General features: G+C 35.3%; 1 protein-coding gene across 1 annotated transcript in view; it reads left to right on the top strand.

Moving 5' to 3' along the window:
* Nucleotides 1-27054, top strand: part of egg (SET domain bifurcated histone lysine methyltransferase eggless) — a 625200-nt gene that overhangs the window by 523955 nt on the left and 74191 nt on the right. The window contains exon 24 of the mRNA XM_090414562.1: nucleotides 3859-3909. Within this exon, the coding sequence (XP_090270688.1) occupies nucleotides 3859-3909 (51 nt within the window). The remainder of the gene's footprint in view (nucleotides 1-3858; nucleotides 3910-27054) is intronic.

Genomic DNA, 27054 nt, shown 5'->3' with positions numbered 1-27054 from the left:
AATAAAACAAGTTACTTCATATGTATATTTGGGCCAATTGTTATCCTTTGAGGAGTGCCAAAGAAAAGAGATTGAACGAAGAATTCACCTTGAATGGATAGCTTATGGGAAAATGAGAGAGATATTCAGAAGTGATATCCCTATGAGTCTAAAAAGGAAAGCTTTCGACCAGTGTATATTTCCTGTCCTAACATATGGAGGAGAAACATGGACTTTAAGCCCTAAACAAAAAGCTGAGAACAACACAACATCGCATGGAAAGAAGTATGCTAAAAATAACATTCAGAGATAGGAAGACAAATATCTGGATAAGATCTTAAACAGGTGTCATAGATATGGTAAAATACATTAAACAGGCTTAGTGGAGATGGGCTGGCCATATTGTCAGATGCAGTGATGGGAGATGGACTAGAAAAACAACAGAGTGGAGACCAATGGATGGAGCAAAACCGAGAAGAAGGTGGAGAGATGAACTGGAACAAATTGCAGGAGTGAGATGGATGGGAGAGGCAGAAAACTGAGTGATCTGGAAATTCATGCAGGAGACCTTCTTCAACCTTCTGGACAGAACCAGAAGGTTGAAGAAGCAGAAGAAAGTTATCCTTCCATAATTATTCTTTCTCTTATTTGTTACTTTGTAAAAAAAAAAAAAACTCCTTTGGATTTACTTTGGCATGCTTAGCTAATTTTCTCATAATCTGGCATAACTTTCCTTACTGTAATATTCATCCTTCATGCCTGTGCTTTATATTGCTCATTTGAACATGTTGGTCACTTTTTGTTTGTTTATATTCCCTTCACAAACTTCTCTATTTTTGCAGCTCTGCTTCATGTTGCTCCCCATCCGTTTAACACCTACTAAGTAATTTAACCTCCTGACCCTGGGTATGCAGTCTGATACTGCCTTTCTCAAACAGTCCCTGACTGCTTTCCATGCACTATCATTCTTTCTTTGTAACTTCTTATGCCATGGCACCTGCTTCAAGTTGCCACCTAAGTTTGTTCTTGATTGAGAATTCACAAGTTGAGCAACCTCCCAAAACAAGACTTCATGGTCACTTTCCCTGACCGAAGGTAGAGTTGCTACTGTAGTGGTGGATAGATCTTCTGATAATGCTACGAAATTCAACATTCTCAAACTCCTGGTTCCCTTCATCACATGTTGTTTCAGGTAATCTTTCCTTACTAACTGTATAAATTCCATTTCCATCTTGCCATGTGTCCTTTCCTCCTTCCAATTTACATCCCCATACTTGAAGCTATCCATGATAATTGCTTGGCCTGCATTCATTGTGCTAATCTGCCAATGCATAGCATCCTCATCTTCCTCTGGACTCCTCCCCTCCCCCCAATCAGCAGTATATTTCGGTATCCTCCTTGCACCAGATAGCCTCAAATGAACCATCTCTCTCTAAAATCCTCCTTAACTTCCACTTTTGATGGTCGAAGTGTTTTCAGCTATCATTAGTAATACCCACCATCCATGTCCTATTCCCTCTCTCATTTCTGAAATGCAATAATCCTTAAATTCTATTCCTGTAATTATTGCTGACAATTTTTGACCAAGTCAAGCTAACCAATGCCAAAAACTTCCCTTCTTTATTTCTGATATTTCTGGCATTTGTGCACATTTCCAATTTCTTTAGGCCAACAGTTACCCTTGCATAATGTTACTAGCAGCATATTCAGATTCAAATCCTGGGAAACTGACACCCCATCTGTTCATGATCATTTTTGCACTTACACTTGTGTTCCAGGAGTGGCTAGAAACGTGCTTGATTGCATTCCCCACCCTTATACCTTTAAATTCCTCGAATTTGCACTTCCAGTTGAACAATTTTCTCTAAACATCTAACTCCAAAACCATTCAAATGCAGTCCATCAAGCACATTCAAGTCTTTTCGTCCATTAAATTCACTCCTTACGTCTATAAACTGCACACCATTCTTTCTGCAGAATCCTTCTACTCATTGACTTATTAGCAATCATGGCCCTTCTTCTTAATTTTCTCCTATCACACTAATGCAGTTACTTTTTCATTCTATATTTTTGCTTCTTTCCTAAAAGAATGGAAAACAACTGTCAAAGGTGGAGTTAAACTAACAAATAATATACAGCTATATGCAATACTTTATGCAGATGATCAAGTTCTAATTTCAAATTCAGAAGATAAATTCCAAATTGCAACTAACCATTCATTTTAGAAATTATGGACTTTACAACCATGTTATAAATAACTCTTTTAATATTCCGACGTTTCGATCTTCATATCAAGATCCTCATCTAGGGCATATACAAATATACAGGACAAGCTAAGTTACATTACATACTGTAAGCTAAAGAAACAATGAATTGATCACAAGTTATTCTATCGGCATGACCTCTATTGAAAAAAAAAAATTATTTATAAACTACATCATAACCGTGTGCTTAACCGTGTAACACTAAAAGAAAGAAGAATGCAACTAATTATCTAAATGAAATAGCAAAAAAAAAAAAAAAAAAAATTAAAATTAAAATCTCTGAAACAAAAGCTATGGCAATGTCACCATTCAGAAAGTCAAAATTATGCCTAACAAAATAATAGAACAAGTTACAGAATTCAAATACTTGGGGAAATATAATCTCGCAATACAATTCTATTTACAATAGAATGAATGGCATGACTAAAGAAACTGAATTAAGATTACATGATATGACCTCTAAAACATATCTGAAATTTGGAAGTGAAACTTGGATTCTAAAACAAAGAAACAGACAAAGATTGGAAGCAGCACAGATGAAGTTTCTAAGACCTCTCCTGGGACTCTATCTAATAAAGGATGAATAACAATAGGATTCCCAAATTAGCATATAAATATAAACCTACAGGAAGAAGAGACTGCAGACATCCAAGATTAAGGTGGAAAGATCATCTTCAAGCAGGAACAGGACATAAAAAGCCTATACCTGAAGTGCTCAGACGACGACGATTTTTGCTTCTTTCATCATTATATATTCTCACCTTCCAAATCATTTGTGCCTCCCAAAATAGTCAATTCTTTCACTTCCTTTTACAAATTAATGGCTTCATTAACATCTTTGATCTTTGCACCTGGGAAACATTCTTTCATCACTTCCTCATTAAGTACACTCGCCCCTTACCATGGAATCTGCATACAATGCCTTCTCCTTCCTCTCAGTTTTTTGCACTTTTATACTTTTCCATTCACATTTTCTTTCATTCTGTCTCCTGCTGTACCACACACCAATTGTTTCTCCAGTTGCTTGAGCTCACATTTTGTCTTCTGAAAGACTATACATAAAATGCCATTTCTCTCCTCACTGTTTCCTCGCCATCCATGTTATTTTCAGCCACTTCTTTCATATTGTCATTTGTATTTTACATCATTTACTTCTTCCACTATATTTTCTACAACACTTTCACTATCCTGTGTTACATCATTAATATTAATTACTTCATTCTCCTGCCTTCAACATGATTCACATTTCTGGCACTCACTCATGAAGCATTTTTGAGCCTCTCTCTTTACTTTCACACTACAAACTATTTACTCTTGGCAGTGAGTACATTGAATACACACTATATCACTTGAAATCTCTCATATTGAAATCATTGAATATCAAAGTCTTGGCTACAGTTTTATGGAAAAATCAAGAAGATATTATATAACTTTTTTGTAGATAAAGTAGTTTTCATAAAATTTTAATGTTTTATTTTGATGTCCTATTTATATTGTATAGCATTCATTAAATATTGGTAAAAATTGATGACTTTATAGTATATGATATATGCACAAAACATCATATTCTTTATCTTATTCCTGCATTTTTTTTTTTTTTTTACTTTATATTTAGAATCACTCAGTGACAGTGAAGAAAGTAAAAGCAGTAGTAGACCAGAAAGATGTAAGATATGGTTAATTATTTGTATTATACTTATTTTGAAATAAGCCAAATTACTTTTACTTTGAAAAGGTGGAATAGTATGCATGCTTCATGCTGGAAAAGAATTGAATAATTTAAAAAGTTTTTCATTTTTTAAATTATGTCATGTGGTGAGTCAGTATGGAGATAGTAGAGTTTTCTCTCTTAATGTTTGTGCATTAGTTTAACACATCAATTTAATAGAGGTGATATACTGGTTTCATAGCCTTAGTTTAGATTACACTGTTTAGATTCAAATTGAACAAACTAACTTCTCATCTTTCTCTATGCTTTAGAACAGCATTACACATACTGCTCCCAAGGATTATAACCTCGGGAAAGGTATGCATCATCAGCAGGTTCTTCCTTCTTTCATGTTGACTACATGCCCACACATGACTGTGAATTGCTATAGCTTTTACAACAGTGGGATTTATTGAAGGGGGGGGGTGTACTTTGGTATATTTCTAAGTAGCCAGCTAATCAGTCATTGTGGAGCAAAAGGAAATAGGATGGACACACTCACTCATGATCATCATTATTATTATTATTATTATTATTATTTAGGCTTTCAAGGAGTCAAAAGACTCATCGCAGGAGGGCCTTCCTAGGAAACACAAGTCTATCAAGACCCATCGTGGGAGGTCCCTCCTACGAAACACAACACAAAGTCTATCATACCACTCCTTAAACTCATTGACCATTCTTGCTCTCACCACTGTATCAGGCAATGCATTCCACGGTTCAACCACCCTCCATGCAAAGAAACCACTCCTCACCCTCTTGCTCACAGTTTCCTTTCATAACTTCCAGGGATGGCCCCTTGTCATCACTCCTTCCCACTGTTCAACCAAGCAAAAGAATTCTCCAGTGTCAACCCTGTAACCACCTCTCAACAGTTTAAAAGTCTCAATCATATCACCTCTCCTTCTTCTATCCACCAAACTCTGCAGTCCACATTCCCTCAGCCGATCCTCATAACTATCCTTGTACAGTCCTGAAACCATCTTTGTCATCTGTCTTTGTATCCTTTCCACAGTTCATTTATCCCCTTCAAATCCTGGAGACCAAATCTGAGAACAATAGTCCAAGTGTGGTCTGATCAGAGACTTATACAACAGAATGATAACCCTCTTATGTCTGCAGGTCAGTGTCCTTCTCATAATTGAAGCAATCCTCTGTGTTACCTTCACCACCTTTGCAATATGTCCCCTAAACTTCAGGTTTCTATCAATCATCAACCCCAGATCTCTTGTCTCCCCTACTTCCTCCAGTATAACTCCTCCCTTAGAGTATGCAGCATCCCATCGATGTTTCCCAAACCTTAAGACCTTATATTTTGCTGCATTAAACTGATAACCCCCATTCATTTGCCCATCTATCTAGCTTATTCAAATCCTCTTGCAGGGCTACCACATCTGCACTATTACTAATAATTCTTCCCAGCCTCGCATCATCCGCAAACAACTGAATATCCCCTTGCAATCCACTGGCAATGTCATTGATATAAAGGTTAAACAATATAGGTCCCAGTAGTGAGCCCTGTGGGACCGCACTTGTAACCCTCTGCTTCCTTGAAACTGCCCCACCATACCCAGCTCTCTGATACCTATCGGACAGCCAATCCTGAATCCAGTTGACCAACCTGACATCCAAACCCATGTGCTACAACTTAAATATCAGCTTATCATGTCACCCTGTCAAATGCCTTTGCTAAATCCAAGAAAATGGCAGTATATGCCTTTCCCTTGTCTACTGCTCTTGTAACTTTATTATAAAATGCTAGCATATTACTAAAACAAGAGTGCCACCTCACAAATCCATGTTGACTCTCACAGATAACATTATCCTCATCTGCCCAATGTTGTATACAGTCCCTAACTAATTTCTCCAAGATCTTAACAACTACTGATGACATACAAACTGGTCTATAATTAGACACTTCCAGTCTGCTACCACCCTTATGCAATGGCACTATCTTACCTTCCTTCCGTTCCCTGGGCACCTTTCCCAGACTTTCATTGAAAAGCCAGGTCAAAAGAGCTGTCAGTTCCTTAGCACATTGTCTAAAAACTCGTGGTGAAACACCATCCAGTCCCACAGCTTTACTGACATCCAGAGTACTCAGTATTTGGAACACGTTCTTCTCCTGCACCTCTAAACCTCAAATCTGCCCTATCCCTCTAGTATTAAAATTTACTCCTCCAGGATGAAATACACCAATAAAGTGTTCATTGAACAATGTCAATATGTCCTCTGCATCAGTCACTCTGTTCGCATTTTTATATCACAATGTCATTCTTTCTCAACCATTTCTCCTCCTACTGGCCACATAGCTAAAAAATTCTCTAGGATTTTCTTTGGATCTTAAGGCCAATCTCCTTCTCATATTCCAGTTTCACCTTCCTTACCATACTAGTCACTCTCCTGGCCTGTGTCTTATATTCTTCATACATCTGCTCCTCACCTGTCCTTATATCTCTTCCATAGCCTCTTTTTCACATGGTGCTCCTGTTTAATATTGTTTGTCATCTACTGTACACCAAATTGTGTCCTCTTCTTCACTTATAGAATACAGCTTACTATTGCTGCTAACAAATATTCCTTCACAATTTCCCAAGCACTAATGATATCCCAGCCTTCCAATTCCTCCTCCATGAAACTTCCCCAAGTTGATGTCTAAGACTATTATAATCACCTGCCTTATAATTCCACATATGTTCCTGTTCTCTTTGACACTCTTGCATGTCTATTCATCTTCCAAGTCAAAACCACATGGTCACTCTCTCCAACTGGTGGGAGAGATGTCATCTCAGTTATTATCAACTCTTCTGATGCTATGACCAAATCCAAAACTTTTGAACCTCTTGTTCCCTCTATTACATGTTGCATAAGATATTTGACCCTCAAGAATTCTAGAAATTCCATACCCGTATTGCTACATGCATCTTCCTCTCCACAATTTATACTGCTGTAGTTAAAATCTCCCATAACAATCATTCTTCTTGCACTTACCAAGCTCAACTGTCTAAACATCTCCTGGTCTCCACCCTCTGTGCTACTTGGTTTGTAGCAGTACCCCACTAAATATCCCGTATCCTGTCTTGCCTATCTCTACCTCACATTATATGCTTTGCAAAATCATTAGTGTCACTATCTTCCAAAGCCTCCACTCTTAGAGGACATAAGTCGTCACTTATCATAAACAGTACTCGACCACCACACTTTTCCTTTCTATCCTTTGGAAAAATGCTGTACCCTGCTACTTCTATTCCTGTTATTATATCCTCTTCTGTCAGTGCCGCCAATTCCTTTTCTTTATTCCGAATACTCCTGGCATTAGCATAAAGCATAAAAATGCCACTATTTTATACTCGGCATTATCCCCTCTAGACTCCACTGGGCTCAGCGCTACCTGACCCCCTTCTCCCAAGTACCCTTTCCCACAAGAGGCCACCCCTGCTACCATCCACCTTGGGCATTCTAGTTTCCCTGCATTGACACACTGACTCGTTCAGAACAGCAATCTCTCCAGATGCCTGCATTCTTCCTGGCATTAGCATAAAGCATAAAAATGCCACTATTTTATACTCAGCATTATCCCCTCTAGACTCCACTGGGCTCCACAACAGCAATCTCTCCAGATGCCTGCATTCTTCCTGGCATTAGCATAAAGCATAAAATCTCTCCAGAGATTTTATGCTTTAAAAAAATCTCTCCAGATGCCTGCATTCTTCCTGGCATTAGCATAAAGCATAAAAATGCCACTATTTTATACTCAGCATTATCCCCTCTAGACTCCACAACAACAATCTCTCCAGATGCCTGCATTCTTCCTGGCATTAGCATAAAGCATAAAAATGCCACTATTTTATACTCAGCATTATCCCCTCTAGACTCCACTGGGCTCAGTGCTACCTGACCCCCTTCTCCCGAGTACCCTTTCCCACAAGAGGCCACCCCTGCTACCATCCACCTTGGGCATTCTAGTTTCCCTGCATTGACACACTGACTCGTTCGGAACAGCAATCTCTCCAGATGCCTGCATTCTTCCTCATTCAAATGCAAGCAGTCTCTCGCATACAATTCCTCTCTGTCCTGAAATGCTCTCCGAGCATCCACATATTCCAGTCCTCTCTTCTGACACATTCTAGCTATTATGTTATTCAATATTACTGCTCTTCTGCTCAGCTCGTCACAATCATACCTAGGCAACATGCACACTATCTTTCATCTCTGTTTCTTCTTTCATACTACCTTAAGCAAGAATCGCATATCTCTCGGTGCCCAATTTACATTACTTCTCAAGTCATTTGTTCCTACCATTACAATCATCTCATCTACCCTTTCACCCCTCTTAATTCCCATGGCCACACTTTCTATTGTTCCTCCAGGCAAACACTCCTCACGCATCCTATCTTGCACACCACGGATCATTGAGTCACCATACATTACACCTCTTAACATTCTCTCTCTCCTACTGTTTCCATTCTCTCCTCTTCTATCATTCCCATAACTCTCTCTCTCATTCCCTCTCTTCCACTTATCCTATTCATCCTATTCTCTCCTCTTCTATCATTCCCATAACTCTCTCATTCCCTCTCTTCCACTTATCCTATTCTCTCCTCTTCTATCATTCCCATAACTCTCTCTCATTCCCTCTCTTCCACTTATCCTATTCTCTCCTTTTCTATTGTTCACATAACTCTCTCTCTTCTACTGTTCCCATTTGCTCCTCTTCTATCATTCCCTGTCTTCTACTGTTTCTATACTCTCCTATTCTATCATTCCCAAATCCCTCTCTCCTACTGCTTCTATACTCTCCTCTTCTATCATTCCCAAACCTCTCTCTCATTTTCTCTCTCCTACTGCTTCTATTCTCTCCTCTTCTATCGTTCCCAAAACTTTCTCTCACTCCTACTCTAATTCGCCTTGCATACATCTCTTCCATTCTCCTAATCTCATCTTTCCTACATCTCATCTCGTTCACAAGATCTTCCACCTCCTCTTTCAGCTCACCTATCCCTCTCTGCAAGTTAGTCACTCTTACTTGCCATTCATTTACCCAATCAAAACTATCTCCGTAACTCAAGCCTTCCACACTCCTGACTCTTATTTTCTCATTCATACTTCACCTGTCATTCTCTCCTATCACATTACTTCTCTCCCATTCATCATTCTCTCCTATCACATTACTTCTCTCCCATTTGTCATTCTCTCCTATCACACTACTCATCCCTCAACATTCATTTCCCATCCCTGAAGCAATCATGTATTGTCTAGGAACAGAAGAAATTCTTAGGTATTTTTTCAGCTGAGGGAAAGGTAACTTGTATCAAATAAAGATAGCATTTTTATGCACTGTTTGTGATTAGGATGGGATAACTTGGAGTTGCCAATTCTTATTCAACCATCATAAATAGACAAATCTTACAATACCCACAATTATGATAAATATAATGCATATAGATGGTATGAGTTGAGTTACTCTTGTTCCAATTGGGCCAGTACATTCCAATCTGGAGTTACAGCTTCTGAGGGACCTTTTTCAAGGTTTCTCAGAAACTCCTTGAATAGCATGTGACTTCATGATCATCAGAATGTAGTAATCTACCATTTATCTGATCTTGCATGTCAGCTGACTTCGGATACAGCACCATGTAATTTTACTTCAATTATTAGAACTTGCTGTTTTGAAATTAAGGGTCATATAAACAGTAGATTACTATATCTCTATTTGTTCTGTTCACTTTTCAACTAAAGAAATAAAGATTCATCATCAGATTTATAACTACTCATTTCAAAAATAAATATGATTCATCTGAGAATTCAGTTTACTTTAGAAGAAAAAGAGGGAAAAAAAAACAATCAACTAGCTTTTTTTTAGATATTTTAATTCTTCATCAACCAGATAGTAGTTTTCAATTTTCTGTTTTTAGAAAATAAACTCATACTCTTCATTATATCCATGCTAATTGTCATCATCATCATCAAAAGACTAGAACTATTGAAACCTTGTTTATATCATGCCCCTAATTGTTGAAGACCTTTTTATAACAAGAATTGAATTGCTTTTATGAAAAATGGCTTTAACAGATCTTTTATTAAGAAAGTCTTTAACAACTTTAGACAACCAGTCTCTATATCTTCTGAAGATATCACCCAGATTCTATTCCTTAGATTATATTAAAGGGATTTTTGAACATAATAAATTTAGTTTAATCCTTTATCCAAGTGTGAGCAAACAAAGTTTGCACCTGAAAGTATCTTCAGGACTGGGGTAAGGTGGTGCAACACCAGGGCGACTCCTTGCAAAGGTGGAGCAAGCTACTATCAGTCCTATCTCAGTATCTCCCATAATGCAAAACACATCTCCTTGTGGATATGTCTAATGTTATGCATTAAAGGAAGGGCCACTACCCAGACTAGTTTCGACCTTTATTGAGGTCTCTTCAGTGGGAGCCAGGCCCAAGTGGAGATACCAGCCAGAAGCGTTAGCAAGGTCATTTCTACGTAACATATAGCTCATCATCATCATCATCAAATTCCTAACATGTACTCTCAAGGGGTGTACAGGATATTATTATAGTACTACATGAAAAATTTACATCATTATTGACTTCCTATCTACAATTTTCCTCCAAATCAGTCTATTACTTGTCAAGACTCCAATATTATCATTATCAGATCTTATATTTCTCTCGTCTGATGGCACATTGTAATGTATCAATCCACCTATATCTTGGTCTTCTTCTGGGTCGTTTTCCTGCCAGCCTGGCAGAGAACACTTGTTTTGCTAATCTTTCCTCGCCCATTCATTTAAGTGACCATACCACTTGAGATTAGCTCTGCTAACGCATTCCTGGATGCTAACAATGTCAAGTTCTTTCCTAATATCCTCGTTTTTAATATGATATTGCCATTGATGCTATCTGTTCACACCTCTAATCTTTCTCAGGACTCTCATATCTGCAGTCTCTAGTCTTTGGTCAAGTGTTTTACTTCTGACCTAGCTCTCAGATCCATAAATTAAAACTGGTTTGAACACTGTCTTGTATACAGCTAATATAGCTAAAGTTCTAAAACCTCTGATATTGTAGTATCCTTCCATTCTATAAGGAAGATTTCTACCTTCCTTTCTTCACCTACAGACAAGCTTTTTCCATTCAACCTTCCAGGTGTCTATAAGATCCTGTGTATTTGTGTTACTTTGAACAGTCTGGCAAATCTATAGCTATCCATTGTGAAGAACATAAATCTTACATCCTACCTGGCATGTACCATGTTCATGCAACTTGTCTTACTTTGGACAAACAGGAAGATCTGAACATCAAGATCACATCTAGCTTATCAAACCTCACAAATCTGGCTTGGCATAACATGAATTGAAATCACTAGCCACAGGATCCAATGGAAAAACATCAAATTGCTGCATGGGTCCATATATTAAAAATTATACAAATATAAGGATTTATATAAAATTGATTTAAAAAGATTTCATAAGGGATACACTTTATCTCTCACATTCACACAAATTTAATTTCAGGAAAAAGAAGTTAACAACAAAACAACGAAAGAGATTCCTTGCTAATACTTTTAAGGAGTATTTCAATTCATAACAACTGCCTCACTATTCCAAAACTGTGGGAAATTGTTATCCTCAGTTGTATTAAATAAAATTGTAATCTCTTATATTTTATTTTTAACTAATTTTAAATATTTTCAGCCCAATAGTTTTAATCCATGAACATGTAACTGTATACATAGAGGGATTCCAATTTAATGGATGTGGTCTACTGTTTTTTTTTTTTTATTCAGTTTCTTATTGTTGTTCGTTGTTTGTATTAATGTCTTACAATATGTAAGATGAAACATTTACATAATAAATTTATTTTTACTGTGGTATACATGTTATTCTATAGTTATAAATCATCCAATATTACATCCAGTACCATGAACTGGAACAGTCTGTCCTAGCAGAACATGCCATCTTGATTAAACATAGTTTTTTTTGGAAGAAAACAATTTTTTTTAAATTGGGAATTTTACTGACCATCTGTTGTCCTATTAACACTACATTCAGGGCTGTTGCCAGATTAGATTGCACCATGAGCCAAACAGTTAAATATCGCTCCTGATGGATTATAAGACAAAAATATAAGAAAATCTCCAATTGCTATTTTGTTTTTATTACAAGAGAAACATTAATGCAAAATGATTACATAATAATATTAATTAAATATTTGCTCTACAGGGGATATCGCACAATAAAACTGTTTATAAGCATTTCTAAATTTAAATTATGAGCTGTGTCTGCCTCTGTCGATATAGTTGCTAGCCAATCTTTCTTGGGTCATTGCTGTTTGCAAATAATTTTTAATCAATTTAAGCTTGTAAAAACTTCTTTCTACAACAGGAATTGTTAGCATAGCAATGGTGCCTACCGCAATATGGCTGAACGAGCGCCCTTATTAAGCTGCACCGTGAGGCAGTCTGCCTCTATGCTACACCCTGTCGACAGTACTGACTACAGTGGTGTTTTTTGAAAATTATTCTTTTATTGTAAATTTATATTGTGTTCCATTATCAGTGTACTGTGGATGCCTGTGATACTTAGGCAAAAATTTCACAGCTAATAAATTTTAAATTAAAGATACCAAGAAATTATATACTTGGTATCCAAGTGTAAGCAAACAAAGTTTGCGCCTGAAGTATCTTTCAGGACTGGGGTGACTCGTGGCAATGGTGGTATAAGTTCTCATCACTTGCCTTAGTATCTGATAATGCAAAGCACATCTCCTTGTGGATCTGTATAATGCTATGTATTAAAGGAAAGATCACTACCTAGACCGGTTTCGACCTTTATTGAGGTCTCATCAGTGGGAACCAGACCGACAAGTGGTGATACTGAGGTGGAAGTAATGGAGAAGTCATATTCCCATATACTAGTTGCCAAAAGGCAACTGATGCAAGTTGATTCCGAGGCAAGTGATGAGAACTTATACCACCTTTGCCACGAGTTGTCCCAGTCCTGAAAGATACTTCAGGCACAAATTTTGTTTGCTTACACTTTGATAATGGATTAAACCAAGTATATAATTTCTTGGTATCTTTAATTTATAATATAACCAAGTGAAAAACTTTCAACAGCTAATAAATTTATTTTATATATAAGTTTAAGTTTCCGTCTTAAATTTTTCTCTGACAATCCTATATGTTTTAAGAGAACTTGCTATGAAATTGACAAAATATCGCATAGCCCAACTGCCTTTTTAATATTCAAAATACATAGCATTCAAAAAATCTGTGTTTTATTAATTTCAAGTCCTTCAACTCTCTCTGTTGGGAAGCTAATAAAGCTTAAAGAAAAATATGCAAAAATAGCCATAAAAAGTAATAATGATTATTAACACATTCATATTGGGGTGAGTGGGAAGCTGTTGCCACTGACTTTATCATGATACAGGGTGAGAGGATACACATTCACCCCGTCACGCTTTGCTGTTTGCATATCGGTGGATGGACATCATATCGTGACATGTTTTGTGATTGTAACCAAATCTGCATTGAAAGAGAAATGTGTTTGTTTCAGGATATAATACAAACAATAATTAAGAAGAATTCTCTGTTGGTTGGTATATTTGAATTTATGTTGGTTAACATAAATATGTTAACTAACATTAATGAAAGTCTGCAAACCGAGATAGTGCTACTGCGTACGGGACAACCGACGCACCTACTCAAAGACCACATCGAGTAGGTGAGAAATCAGCAATGTGGTCAGCCAAGGATGTGAAACATGTAGCCACCCTCAACATAAGATCACTATACTGACCTGGAAAATTGCAGTTAGTCCAGGAAAATTTAAAAAGACTGAAATGGAGTATTTTAGGTTTATCAGAGACACATTGGTGCGGAGATGGATTCATGGATTTACCAGAAGGAAGACTGTACTTCTCAGGAAGAAAAGATAACGTACACAGAGAAGGAGTTGCATTACTAATTGAAAAGAAACTTACACACTCAGTAATTGAAATAAATCCAGTGTCTCCTAGAATAATAACAGCCAAACTTCAAGCAAAAGAAAAAGGTCAAACAATTAAAATAATCCAAATATATGCACAACACAGTAACCATTCAGAGGAAGAAATAGAAAATTTCTATGAAGAACTACAAAGGAAATAGAGAACTCATGATACTGATGGGAGATTTTAATGCTAAAATAGGACAGTTCACAGCAGACAAAAAAGATGTGATGGGGACATTTGGATACGGAGAGCTTAACGACAGAGGAGAACGATTACTCCACTTCTGTAAAACAAACGATCTAATGATTACAAATACATTGTTCTATCAACGCCCTAATAATAAATATACATGGACATCCCCAGATGGTAATATAAAGAACTGCATAGACTATATCATTATAAACAAACAATGGAAAAGATCAGTAAATAATGTACAAACGTTAAGAAGTTTTGATTTTGACACTGACCACGAAATATTAACTGCCAAAGTGAAGATAAAATTCAACAGGAAAAATAATATCAGAAAAGAAGAAAACATCAACCTATCAAAACTAAAAGATAGCTCAAGCAGAAGTTGATTTTTAGAACAGATGTGCTTGAAATTAAAACCCTCCATCTTCCAGAACAGCAGAAAATACTGGGAAGAAGGAAAAGAAACAGTGTTATCAATTGCAAAAGACACTCTAGGTTCCAAACCCAAAATAACCAAACAGTGGATAACCCAAGAAATCATAGCTACCATAGAAGAGAAAAGAGAGGCCAAGATACTTGTAAACCAACAAAACAATGAAGAGAATAGAGAAAAATACAGAGCACTAGAAAATAAAGTTGATAACCTATGCAAAAAAGCCAAAGAAAAATGGTTAGAAGAAAAAGCTAAGAAATGCCAAGAAGCATACCAACAAAACAACCTAAAAGTCTTCCATGATACTGTAAGAGAAATTACAAAGGAATTCTCAGCAAAAGCAGTAACAATGATAAACAACAAGATGACTGAAACCAGGAATATTGAATATATAAGAAAAATCTGGTCAAACCATTTTAAGACTATCTTCCACCAAGGAAACAAAACTACAATGCCAACAATAGAAGAAAATAATGATCACCCAAAAATTTTACAAGAAGAAGTTAGATATGCAATAAAACAGATGGAAAAACAATAAAGCACCAGGCATTGATACTATCCCTACTGAACTGTGGTCATATGGAGGTAGCATATCAATAGAATATTTAACAACCCTATTCAATAAAATACTACAAACAGGAGAGATCCCGGATGACTGGAGAACTGGAAAGATCATCCCAATATACAAGAAAGGAGACAAAAGAGACTGCAGAAATTACAGACCAATCAATTTACTCCCTCACACCTATAAAATATTCATAAGAATTATACAAAATAGATTAAAAAACACCTACGAAGAAATGATAGGCATAGAACAAGCTGGTTTCAGAGGAAACTATTCAACAATAGACCAAATTTTCACATTGCACCAACTAGCAGAGCTCAGCTGGGAAGACCATAAAGAACTATATTGTTGTTTTGTGGACTTTAAACAAGCTTTTGATAACATCAACAGAGAAATCCTTCTTAAAATTCTACTAGAAAAAGCAATAGACAAATATATAATACAGTTTCTGATAAAATATTACTCTAAGACAAATGCAATAATTAAAAAGGACACACTCACAACAGAACCCATAGAGATACAAAAAGGAGTAATGCAAGGATACCCATTATCCCCATGCCTATTTAACATATATCTAGAAGAAGTTGTAAAGAAGGCAATAGACAATGAGCCTGGAATCAATGTCAACGGTTTAAACATAAATAATATCAAATATGCAGATGATCTCATCCTTCTTGCAAGAACCCCAAATGAACTACAAAAGTTGATCAACAAGCTAAACGAAACCTGTAAAACATATGACATGACAATAAATATACAAAAGACAAAAGTGATGAAAATAGGAAGGAACAGAACTACCATCTCAGCCACCCTAAACGGAGAACAAATAGAACAAGTAGACAACTTTATATACCTTGGATCAAAACTAACAGAAACAATAGATGAACTCAAAACAATCAAACACAGAATAGCGATAGGATGGACCACCATGGGAAAATTACAGAAAATCTGGAAAACAAACAAGATATCTAAACAAGCCAAAATCAAATTATATGAAGCAATAATTATACCAACAGTCGTCTATGGAGCAGAAGCGTGGACAGTTAAAAAAAAAAAAAAAAAAAAAAAGAGAGAGAGGAGAAAAAAACTGCTGGCATTTGAAATGAAATGCTTAAGAAAAATAAATAGAACAAGTTGGATAGAAAAGAAAACAAACATCACAGTCAGACAAGAACTATTGTATAAAAAGACAATAATAGAAAAAATTAGAAAACAACAACTGAGATGGTTTGGACACACTGTATGCATGGATGCAGACAGACTTCCTAACGTCCTAATCAATACTTTTCCAACTGAAAAAAAGAAGACCTGGAAGACCAAGAATTACCTGGCTGAAATTAATAAAGAACATCTCGGGATGCAGAACATATAAGGAACTTTTTCGAACAGCAGGGAATAGAGAAGACTGGAAGATCCTGCTCAAGAGAAGACTCAACCCGTCTTAGACGGAAGAGAAGAAGAAGAAGGAACATTAATGAGCCATGTAAGAATGGCTAATATGAGTGCAAGAAAGAACAGGTGTAAACAAAAATCATTTGATTACTGGCAAATTTACAGTTGTGTTACTATATCTGTGCATCCAATAAGTTGCTGGGAAAGAGAAAACTGCATGTGATCCTATAAAATCTGGACATGCATGTTAGTATTTATAATGGACATAATTTAAAAAAAAAAAATGAGGAGAGGAATAGAGAGGAGTAATTATTCACTACAGCAATAATGGTTATCAGATGATTCATCTACACATGGCACAAATATGTGCAGGTTGGTGAAGCAGCAAATCATCTGTATACACTTTGTTGTGATTGTTAATTATTTCTGTGTTCTACGTATACTTTGCTTTGTTTTCTAAGAATTTTATTCATTAATAATCAGTACACATTATTTATATGGTAATGTATACATAAATAATTTCTCATGACTATCAGAGTTATCTCCCTGTTTGCAAATTCTTCCTTGATCACAAATTTATGTGTCAGCAGCTATTCTGTCTTAACAGTGATAGATATCCCTCCTAGGTGAGTATTTTGTTGGAGATGAACGCATCCTCTTCTTATAATACATAAGGATTCATTTTTATTCAGGGTGAATATTTACTTAATACATCTGTTTCCTTTTTACTTAATATGTCTAATATGTCTGTTCAACGGACACCATACTGCTGAAGCAAGCAAAATAGTAGTTTTATTGTATCACTAAATACAGTACAAAGATGTTTATAGTGCTTAGTGAAAATTAATGTAATTAGAGACAACCAGAATGAAAATCATCCTACAAATGAAAAATAGATCCTCTCATCAATACTGTACTGCAAAACAATTTTATTGTAGCACCAAATACAGCATCAAACTACATTTGTCCTAACATCCTCTTTCAATTTTCAGTGGCAGAAAATACACAACAATGCATTGTTTATAATGCAGAAAGAAAACAGTTTATGTAGAACAAATGAATGTGTGTTTGCATGCACATGCCTATTAAACTTGAAATCAGTTTGAATTGCATTTGAGATTTTCTATATCAATAAGGGAGTTTACAAGTGCTAATTTAAAAAAAAAAAAAATCTACAGAAAACTGGAACTAACATGCCATATAGAGTTTGTGAAATAAAAGACCTTAATCAGTTTTATCATAAAATCAGGTAATTTTAACCTGGTTTTTCCTTGCCATGTAAAGTCACAGCTAGAAAAATGTGTACAGTTTCTGCTAAAAATGCACTCATCCTTTAGACTCAGAGTTAAGAATTAGATAAATTATAATTCTAGTAGCAAGAAAAGTCCCACGAAGATATCTCCACCTTGACATGGTGGTGGAACTTGCGTGCTTCGACAACCACGAGAGCTATGCCAGCAGTAGTGCAGCTACCAGAAGGGCCACCCTGGTAGTGGGCATCACCAGTTACCAGTACCGGCCTGAGGCTGAAGACAATTGATGTTAGAAAGGCTCATAACCAGAAACTTACTAGGACCAGTTTATAGGACTAAAGGTTGTAACACTGCAATGTGGAAAGCAAGGGAAACTACCACATTAATATCCCTAGAAAAAGCAGCATGGAAATTAGAAACAATCAAAATGAGATCGGCGATGGAGCCTCCATGAGAGGAGTCATGCCTGTTACGGGAAGAAATCAGGCTTCTCAGGTCATAAACTAGCAAAACCCTGTTACAGACAAAAAGAAGCAGAAAAATTATACAAACATAGGAACATGGAATGTGAAAACCCTATTAGAAATGGGAAAACTTGGAAATATCAAAAAGGAAATGAAGAGGTTTGATATAGACATACTAGGAATATGTGAAACAAGATAGCAAGATCAAGGTGATTTCTGGAGCGATGACTACAGGATAATATTCTCAGAAAGAGAATATTATCCTGTAGTCATCTATAATTGCTATGATTCTGTCACATGATATGAGAATATCATGTGACAGAATCATAGCAATTAGCATTCGATCTGAGCCAGTAAGCCTGAACATTATAATGGTCTATATGCCTACAACTGGACACAAAGATGAAGAAATGTATGAGCAAATTGAAGATATATGGAATACATTCAAACAAAGAGACAACACAATGATAATGGGAGATTGAAACACAATCGTAGGAGAAGGAAAGGAGGATAATTTGGGAAAATTTGGCTTAGGACAGAGAAACAACAGAGGACCACATCTATATTTCCACAAACAGAAGGAATTAATAATCAAAAACACAATATTCCAAACATGCAGAAGAAGAAGATATACCTGGAAGGCACCCGGAGACACAAATAGATACCAAATTGATTATATGATGGTTAAATCAAGATTTAAAAACCAAGTGAAGTTTAGTAAAGCCTTCCCAGGAGCAGATGTTGATAGTGACCACAACCTTGTATTAATGAAAACACAAGTGAAATTCAAAAAACTACACAAAAAGATCAACACATTGAAACTAAAAAATGAAAACATCAAAAGACAATTTCAGGAAACCACCAAAAAACTAACACAAGGAAATGCAAAGGAAAATACAAACAATAACGATAAGTGGAATCAAATAAAAGACAATATTCTAAAAGCTAGTAATAAAATACTAGGAAACAAAAAGCAAAATATAAAAAAACCATGGATAACTGAAGAAATATTAGATTTAATGGAGAAGAGGAGGCTATACAAGAATACAGAAAAAGTAGAACACAAAGAAAAATACAAGAAATTAAAAAATCTGAAAACAAGAAAATGTAAGCAAGCAAAAGAATACCTCCATGGAATGTAAGAAAACAAAAGAACTGTTTAATAAAGGAAATATAGAAACAGCTTATAACCAAATAGCAAAAAATCAGCAATAACTGAAAAAGGCCACACATAATGATGCCTTAATAGATGAGAATGGTAAACTAATTATTTATTCTGAAGAATTATTACAAGAATGGAAAAAAATATCATGAACATCTGTATCAAGGAGAAGAAGAGGAAGAAAATGACATGGAAGTTGAAGACAATAGTGGACCATCAATAATAAAAAAAAGTTTGAAAAAGCACTTAAAGACTTAAGCCAGAAGAAAAGCCCAGGAATTGATAACATTCCAAGTGAAGCCCTTCAAAAATCTAGATGAGGAAACAAAAAATTATATACAGATAACCCTCTTATTAAATAATTTAAGGAATTTACAACGTACACAGGATATAAATTAAATTAAACTTTAATCTATATTTCCAATATTTCGGCAACGTCACGTTGCCATCTTCATAGGAACTTAAAATAAAGACACATGCATGCAGGCACTACACACAGTAAATGAGGATGAAGCAGGAAGCTATTGTTTCTCCTAAAAGTCCTGATGGTGCCCCCTAGGCAACATCAGGACTATGTAGGTATTCTTGGACGTTGGGCTGAAGGTCTTCTGATGTAAGTCTCTGAAATTTGGGGCATTCTCATGCAACCAAATTTGTTGAGGTTTGGACTGTTTCTCAGGCCTGAGGCTGATTCCATGAATAGCCTTTCAAATTTGAATTTACTACGGTGTATTACAGAATACGGTGGCTTTCTTCCGCCGTATTCTGTGGCGTGTATCCAGAGCATGGTCTGCAAGACCAGAGTGGCTATACTGGTGAAAATGTAGATTAAAGTTTAATTTATATCCTGTGTACGTTGTAAATTCCTTAAATTATTTAATAAGCATGTTTAACCAACGTCTAAGCCTTTTTACAAGAATAACAGATAACCCTCATATAATGCGGTACTTATACAATGCAGTTTCGATATAACACTGTCTATATTGTAGTAACTGTTTATCTTTTCATATATTTTTCATCATGCGACTTAAAATCAAATTTTATCTTCATTAAATTTGCGTCTGCCTGTGTCACGCATGTAGTTATAAGTAGCGAATTTACATTAGGGGGGGGGGATATCCTTTAGTATGCATGCATATACGTCAATTGTTTATCATATAAAATGTTTATTGTTGAAAATTGTCTTTGTTTCTGCCAGGAAAGTGCATTAATCTCAAGCTGAGCACTTTATTTTCTGGTGAGTTACATACATATGTAACATTTTTTTACGTAAAAATTTATTTTTATAGTAATGACCACTTAGAGGACTTTTGCAATATGGTTGGAAACGAAACTAGTGAATTAATTGATGGGGAAACATTTAAATGAGGAGGAACTGGTTCAATTCATAGATGACGTTGAACCAAATGGTGGGTAAAGTTCTGCCAAAGATTCTGATTCTGATGAATCCGTTAAAGAATTCAGTTTAAATAAATTAGCAGTAGGATTGAACTTGGCAAAAAAGTTAGAAAAGTATTTTATGGATAATGAACCCTGAATGGAGAGCTCCGGAAAATTCACGAGACAATTGGATATTTGTTTAGCTCCATATTATGAACTTAATATGAGCCTGTGTAGCTCAGTGGATGTGGCACACCATGCCGCTTGACCGCATGAAGGAAGACTTCTTGGTTTCGAATCTAGTCGATGACTAGAGGAAATTTTTCTAACCCTTTTTTCGACCGGTTCCCGAGTTAGTCGATCTCTGGCATTTGCAAGCGGGTTTTTTCTCCTGGCAACTCTGGTTTTTCGTCCCGTAAACTCAAGAAAATCGACCGTAGAACCCACACTATTTCAGACATTAAATATATTGTGTTAGGGTTAAGGACAATGAGATGGCGGCACTTGTTGAGCCATCTCTCTTCACTGCATGCCACTTAATTAGTGATAGCCTTGGGCCAGCTATCTCTAATTGGGTACCAGTGGAGAGTGAACTGCCCACTCAGTCTCCAAAAGTTAGATAGGGCTAAAACAGCCTCGCCTACTCTCTAAACGGGAATAAAAGGCGTTAGCTGATTTAAAAAAATTGCAGCATAGTGATAAGTAAGGTCTTATTACTGACTTCTTGATAACTCAACCAGCCAAAGTATGCAATGAGAATTATACAAATGAAGTCCAAAGTATTTCAAATGATGAGGACATCTGGCCAATCGTAAATAAAGAACATTACGAAATCTTTGTTTTGAAGACAGTGATAATGATTAAAGTATACACTTTATTTTATTTTGCCTAAAACATTTATGTATTATGTGCAATGAAGTTTACCTAAAATTTGTAATTTTTATTAGTTTATATTATGTATTTGTTTCATAGTTTATGTTTTCTTAACTTACATGAATTACCTGAATGAAATAAAAATATATTTTTGTTGGATATGTCATTGTTGTTTATATAATTTAAAAAAAAAAAAAAAAACGCGATTTCGGAACATAACCTTACTTGAGTCTCTGAGTGATCTGAGGCTCGCATAGCACGATTTATATAACGTGCCATTTCTATGGAACCTAACATCCGCATTATACAAGGGTTACCTGTATTTGTACTAATAGCTAAAATATATGAAAATGGAGATCTCCTAGAACAGTGCTTCCCAAACTTCTGGATGTCAGGGGGCCCCCTTTGGAAAAATTAAAATATTTCATGGTCCCTCTCAAAAAAAAATCGTAATATAGACATATATTATTATTATAATATTTATTGAATTTATATTCAATACAAAACATACACAGCGAATATTGCAAAAATCAAATGCAAATATTACATTTTTAGCATCTTACATATACATTTGACATGGCACATTATCTAAACTATAACATTATCTAAATTAGTATTTTATATAGATAGATATATTGTTATTGTACATTTGCAGTACAAGCACATGAAACGTAAAACGATTAGTAATAAAGAAAGAATTAAAAACAAAAGAAGTTTAATAACAATTTAATGTGATGGATGTGTTTCAATACTGCTACACCAATATCAGGTGAAATATCTGAAACTGCAATTCTTAGATTTCTGTTTTGAAATGAAACTTATATGAATAAGCATATATTTATTAATATTCATTAAGCGCAAAAATACACAGGATGCAAAATTTGTGAACCCACACCAATGTGTGATTTTTTTCCATTAAAATATAAAAATAACAAAAAAGAAATAATAAATAATAAAAATTAAATACATTTCTTTTAAGATAAAAAAATCTACTTAGTCTTAAAACATTGTAAATTTGTTTTCATTATTTCACGGTCCCCGTCAACAAAACTACGGCCCCAAGGGGGCCGTGGCCCACAGTTTGGGAATCGCTGTTTTCTAGAAGATTTCACAAAATCCCTGATAATACCAATGAGTACTGCCACCTATTTTGTTATATATATATAAATAAATAAAAGTACTGATACCAACTGTTTTTCAGAGGTTTATAACCTGGATATATACAATTTATATCTAATATAATTGTTTTATAAAACATAATCCTTTTGAACAAAGCTCATTAAGAACAAAAAAAAATGAATGTATGAATGCACTGTCTACTAAGCATAATTAGGAAAAAATAATGTGTAGAAAATTGTTTTTGATATTTCTTTTCCAAGTTACATTATACATTATTTGTGTAGTTAATAATTTCAAATACTTGTCTTACTCATCAGTAACCACAAAGTATTTTTAAAATTGTATAAAAATCACATACTATAGTACAGAAGTTTCTCTATCATTTTAATTTATACTTCACAAGAAATTATATACTTAGTTGATTCTTTACCCAGGCTTGCATATGAAGGATCTATATGACTCCTCTATTGGTATTTAAAGGCTGTTAACTTAATGCAATTACCTCAGTATTGCATAATGAGGTAACTGATGTACACTTCTTTAGAGACTTGTATATTGCTATGCATTATGAGGGTCACTACCAGACCAGTTTTGATCTTTAATCTAACCTTAATATGGTTTTGTGGTATTCTGTCTACATAGATTTTCATATAAAATCTGGTGACAAGGATAATAAAATAACAGGACTGTTGAACACCAGTTTCCCAAAAGTCTAGCACAAAAGTGACCAGTTATGGGATATAGAAACAATCAACAAGAAACAGCACTATAGGCCAATAACCAGTGTTTTCAAAATAACCGAATTCTAAATAATTGAGCTACAGTTCATATTTGTCTATTTTTATACAAGTTGTATGTATTTATTTATTTAAATATTTTACTTTTATCAGTTCTTTACTGGAGATCATGCTAGAGTCAACAGTTGACCAGACTAGTATTGTTTCACATTATTATGAAGCTTGAGTCCTCTGTGTGTATGTGTAATAGCCCCCCCCCCCTTATCTGAGGGGAATATGCTCCAAGACCCCCAGTGAATGCCTTTAACTGTAGATAGCTGATCCCTAAATATACAATGTTTTTTCCTATACATACATACCTATGATAAAGTTTAAACAATAAATTTACACGATAACCACAGTAATTAACTTTAATGAAGTGAAAGTTCAGATATTTCATACTGAAAATAACAGTACATCTTCAGTGTGTAAAAATAAGCAAATAAAAAATATAAAAAAAACGTGGCTACAAGGTACATACAGTTAGTGATTTAAAATCTGTTGCTGCGTGCTAGAAATTAATATTAATAAATAATATTATCAAAAACTATTTTTGATGGGCACATAAAATAAGAATCTTCCAAACTTTTGGGAGGGAGAGACAATCGTTCTGATTCAGATTTGGTTGACGTAAAAAGGCTTTTCTTTGAAAAGGCATTCATATTTAAACCTGCTTCTATGGAGACGACGAGCTTCATCCCACTGGATACCGTGTTTAGTGTCAATATTATGTTGTGCCAGACCAGATTTTTGAGGTTTCATGTATTCGATATAATATTGACGTTCATTAATTATTTTTTCCACAGAATGGCCTGTCTGCCCAAAGTACGTTAGATTACATTCAAAAGGTATCTGGTAAATGCCAGCTAATGATAGAGGCGACAGTTTGTCTTTTGTAGATGGCAACAGATGAGAAATTTTGTTGATAGGAAAATATGTGAGAATGAGATGATACTTCAAAATTCTACCAATTGGTTCAGAGATGCCAGAAATATAAGGAATTGGAACCTTGCTGTCTGTTGAATTCTGAGGTGTTGGAACATAGGAGTCAATTATCTGTTGGATTTGATTAGGGTTGTAACCATTAAGTTCCATTAATGTTTTGATAGTGAGAAGTTCTTGTTGCAAGCTTGAGGGAGAGGAGCACACATTATGTGCTCTATTAATTAAAGACTTGATAACACAAATTCTTTTTTGAGAGATGTGATGAACAAACTTTTGATGATGCAGTAAAGGTAGATTTTCGATAAACACCGGTTGATAAATTACCGGAGGCTGTACTCGTAAGAAGGATGTCTAAGAATGGTAAACTATAGTTCACCCACACTTTGTAGAGCTGCACTTGGCTTGGTGCTAAGAATAGTCGATTCATGCTGAATGGAAGAAAGAAATGAAGGACGTATGAAATGGTCACCAACACATGAAATCACGTGCTTTATAGATAAAATTTTCCAACTGTTATACAAGCAAAATAGTTACCACTTTTAAAACTACAATGATCATAAAAGAGAAGTTAATTTTCTGACGTGTAATAATAAATAACTTATCCCAGAAGATGGATTGATTACCCTATTATCGGAATGGACCATCCTTTTTGTAACATGCACAGAAGTGTCGAAGGGTCTCGAATCTGTGGGCATACTATACCAGCCTTTTCTTTTTCCATGGTGGATTGAATGCATGGGTGAAGGCTATTGATGTTGTAGGAAAGTATAAGTTCATTTTCAGAATGAGGCCAGTAAAGACATTATCAATATAACGAAACCAGTGAGAGGGTTGGGGATGAATGGATGAGAACAAAGTATCTTCCAGATGGTTCAAAAAATAGTTTGCCAAAGGTGGAAACGGGGGGGAGGGGCGCTACCCATGGCAGTGCTTTCAGCTTGTCTATAGATCTTGTTTTCCAGCTGAAATATCTTGATTCTATAACATATTCAAAAATCTTTAAAATATCAGCAGGGTAATCATCATATAGATTACCAGTGTTTATCGAAAACCTACCTTTACTGGTACATACATTCATCAGAAGTCTGCTCATCACACCTCTCAAGAGATTGGTGTTATCATGTCTTTAATTAGTAGAGCATGTAATGTGTGCTCCTCTCCCTCAAGCTTGCAACAAGAACTCACCGTCAAAATTTTAAAAGGAATTTAATGGTTATTACAACTCTAATCAAATCCAACAGATAATTTACTCCTGTTCCAACACCTCAGAATTCTACAGACAGCAAAGTTCCAATTCCTTATATTTCTGGCATCTCTGAACCAATTGGTAGAATTTTGAAGTATCATCTCATTCTCACATATTTTTCTATCAACGAAATTTCTCATCTGTTGCGATCTACAAAAGACAAACTGTCACCTCTATCATTAGCTGGTGTTTTTTATCAGATACCTTGTGAATGTAATCTAACATACTTTGATCAGACAGGCCATTCTGTGGAAAAAAGAATTAATGAACATCAATATTATATCAAATACATGAAACCTCATAAGTCTGGCCTGGCACAACATAATATTGACACTAAACATAGTATCCAGTGGGATGAAGCTCGTCGTCTCCATAGAAGCAGGTTTAAATATGAATGCCTTTTCAAAGAAAAGCCCTTTTACGTCAGTCAAATCTGAATCAGAACGATTGTCTCTCTCTCCCAAAAGTTTGGAAGATTCTTATTTTATGTGCCCATCAAAAATAGTTTTTGATAATATTATTTATTAATATTAATTTCTAGCATGCAGCAACAGATTTTAATTGGTAAACCATCTACTGCTGTATGTACCTTATATTCCTGTGTGTTTGATTTGTTTGTTTTACGCACTGATGATGTACTGTTATTTTTAGTACAAAATGTCTGTACTTTCATTTCATTAAAGCTAATTACTGTGGTTATCGTGTAATTTATTGTTTATAGTCAAGCCACAGGTGTACCTTTAAAGATTATGATAAAGTTTAACTTATATAAATTAGGCATATTAAGAGATTATCAACAATAACTAATAATAAAATGCAACAATTATGACAATATACTGTAATAAAAGTTATATGAATGGAATCTTAGCAACCTCAACATATGATTTCCTTTCTTTCCTTATGAAGTCGAGAACGTTCACTTAAAGGAAACACTTTACAGCATACCTTTGCACGTCCGAATTGCCAGCATCAATACTCTTGCGCTTAGGGGCCATTATTAAGTAAAATAAGAGTTACTTGAATAACACAAGCAGTGTGATACCGCGACAGTCGATCTGATAACTGAGATGGATACTAAGTGGCTAATAGGCCAGTAGCGTATACAGTACATTATGTATAACTTGGACAAAGGGATAATTCACTTCCCAGGTGGGACTTGGTAAGATTTCATCATGCTACTGAGAACAGTGTGCAATTTAAAACTTACCAAGTCCCACCTGGGAAGTGAATTATCATCCCAGAAGTAATGAATTATTTCTGGGATTTTCCATTTAACATTTTCAGTCCGGGGTTGACTGC

The sequence above is a fragment of the Typopeltis vanoorti genome, chromosome 25 (assembly GCF_054136105.1).
Source record: "Typopeltis vanoorti isolate ZY-2024b chromosome 25, IOZ_Tvanoo_1.0, whole genome shotgun sequence".
Classification (NCBI taxonomy): Eukaryota; Metazoa; Arthropoda; class Arachnida; order Uropygi; family Thelyphonidae; genus Typopeltis; species Typopeltis vanoorti.
Note: the sequence above shows the minus strand (reverse complement) of the source record. Positions and strands in the feature narration are given on the sequence as shown.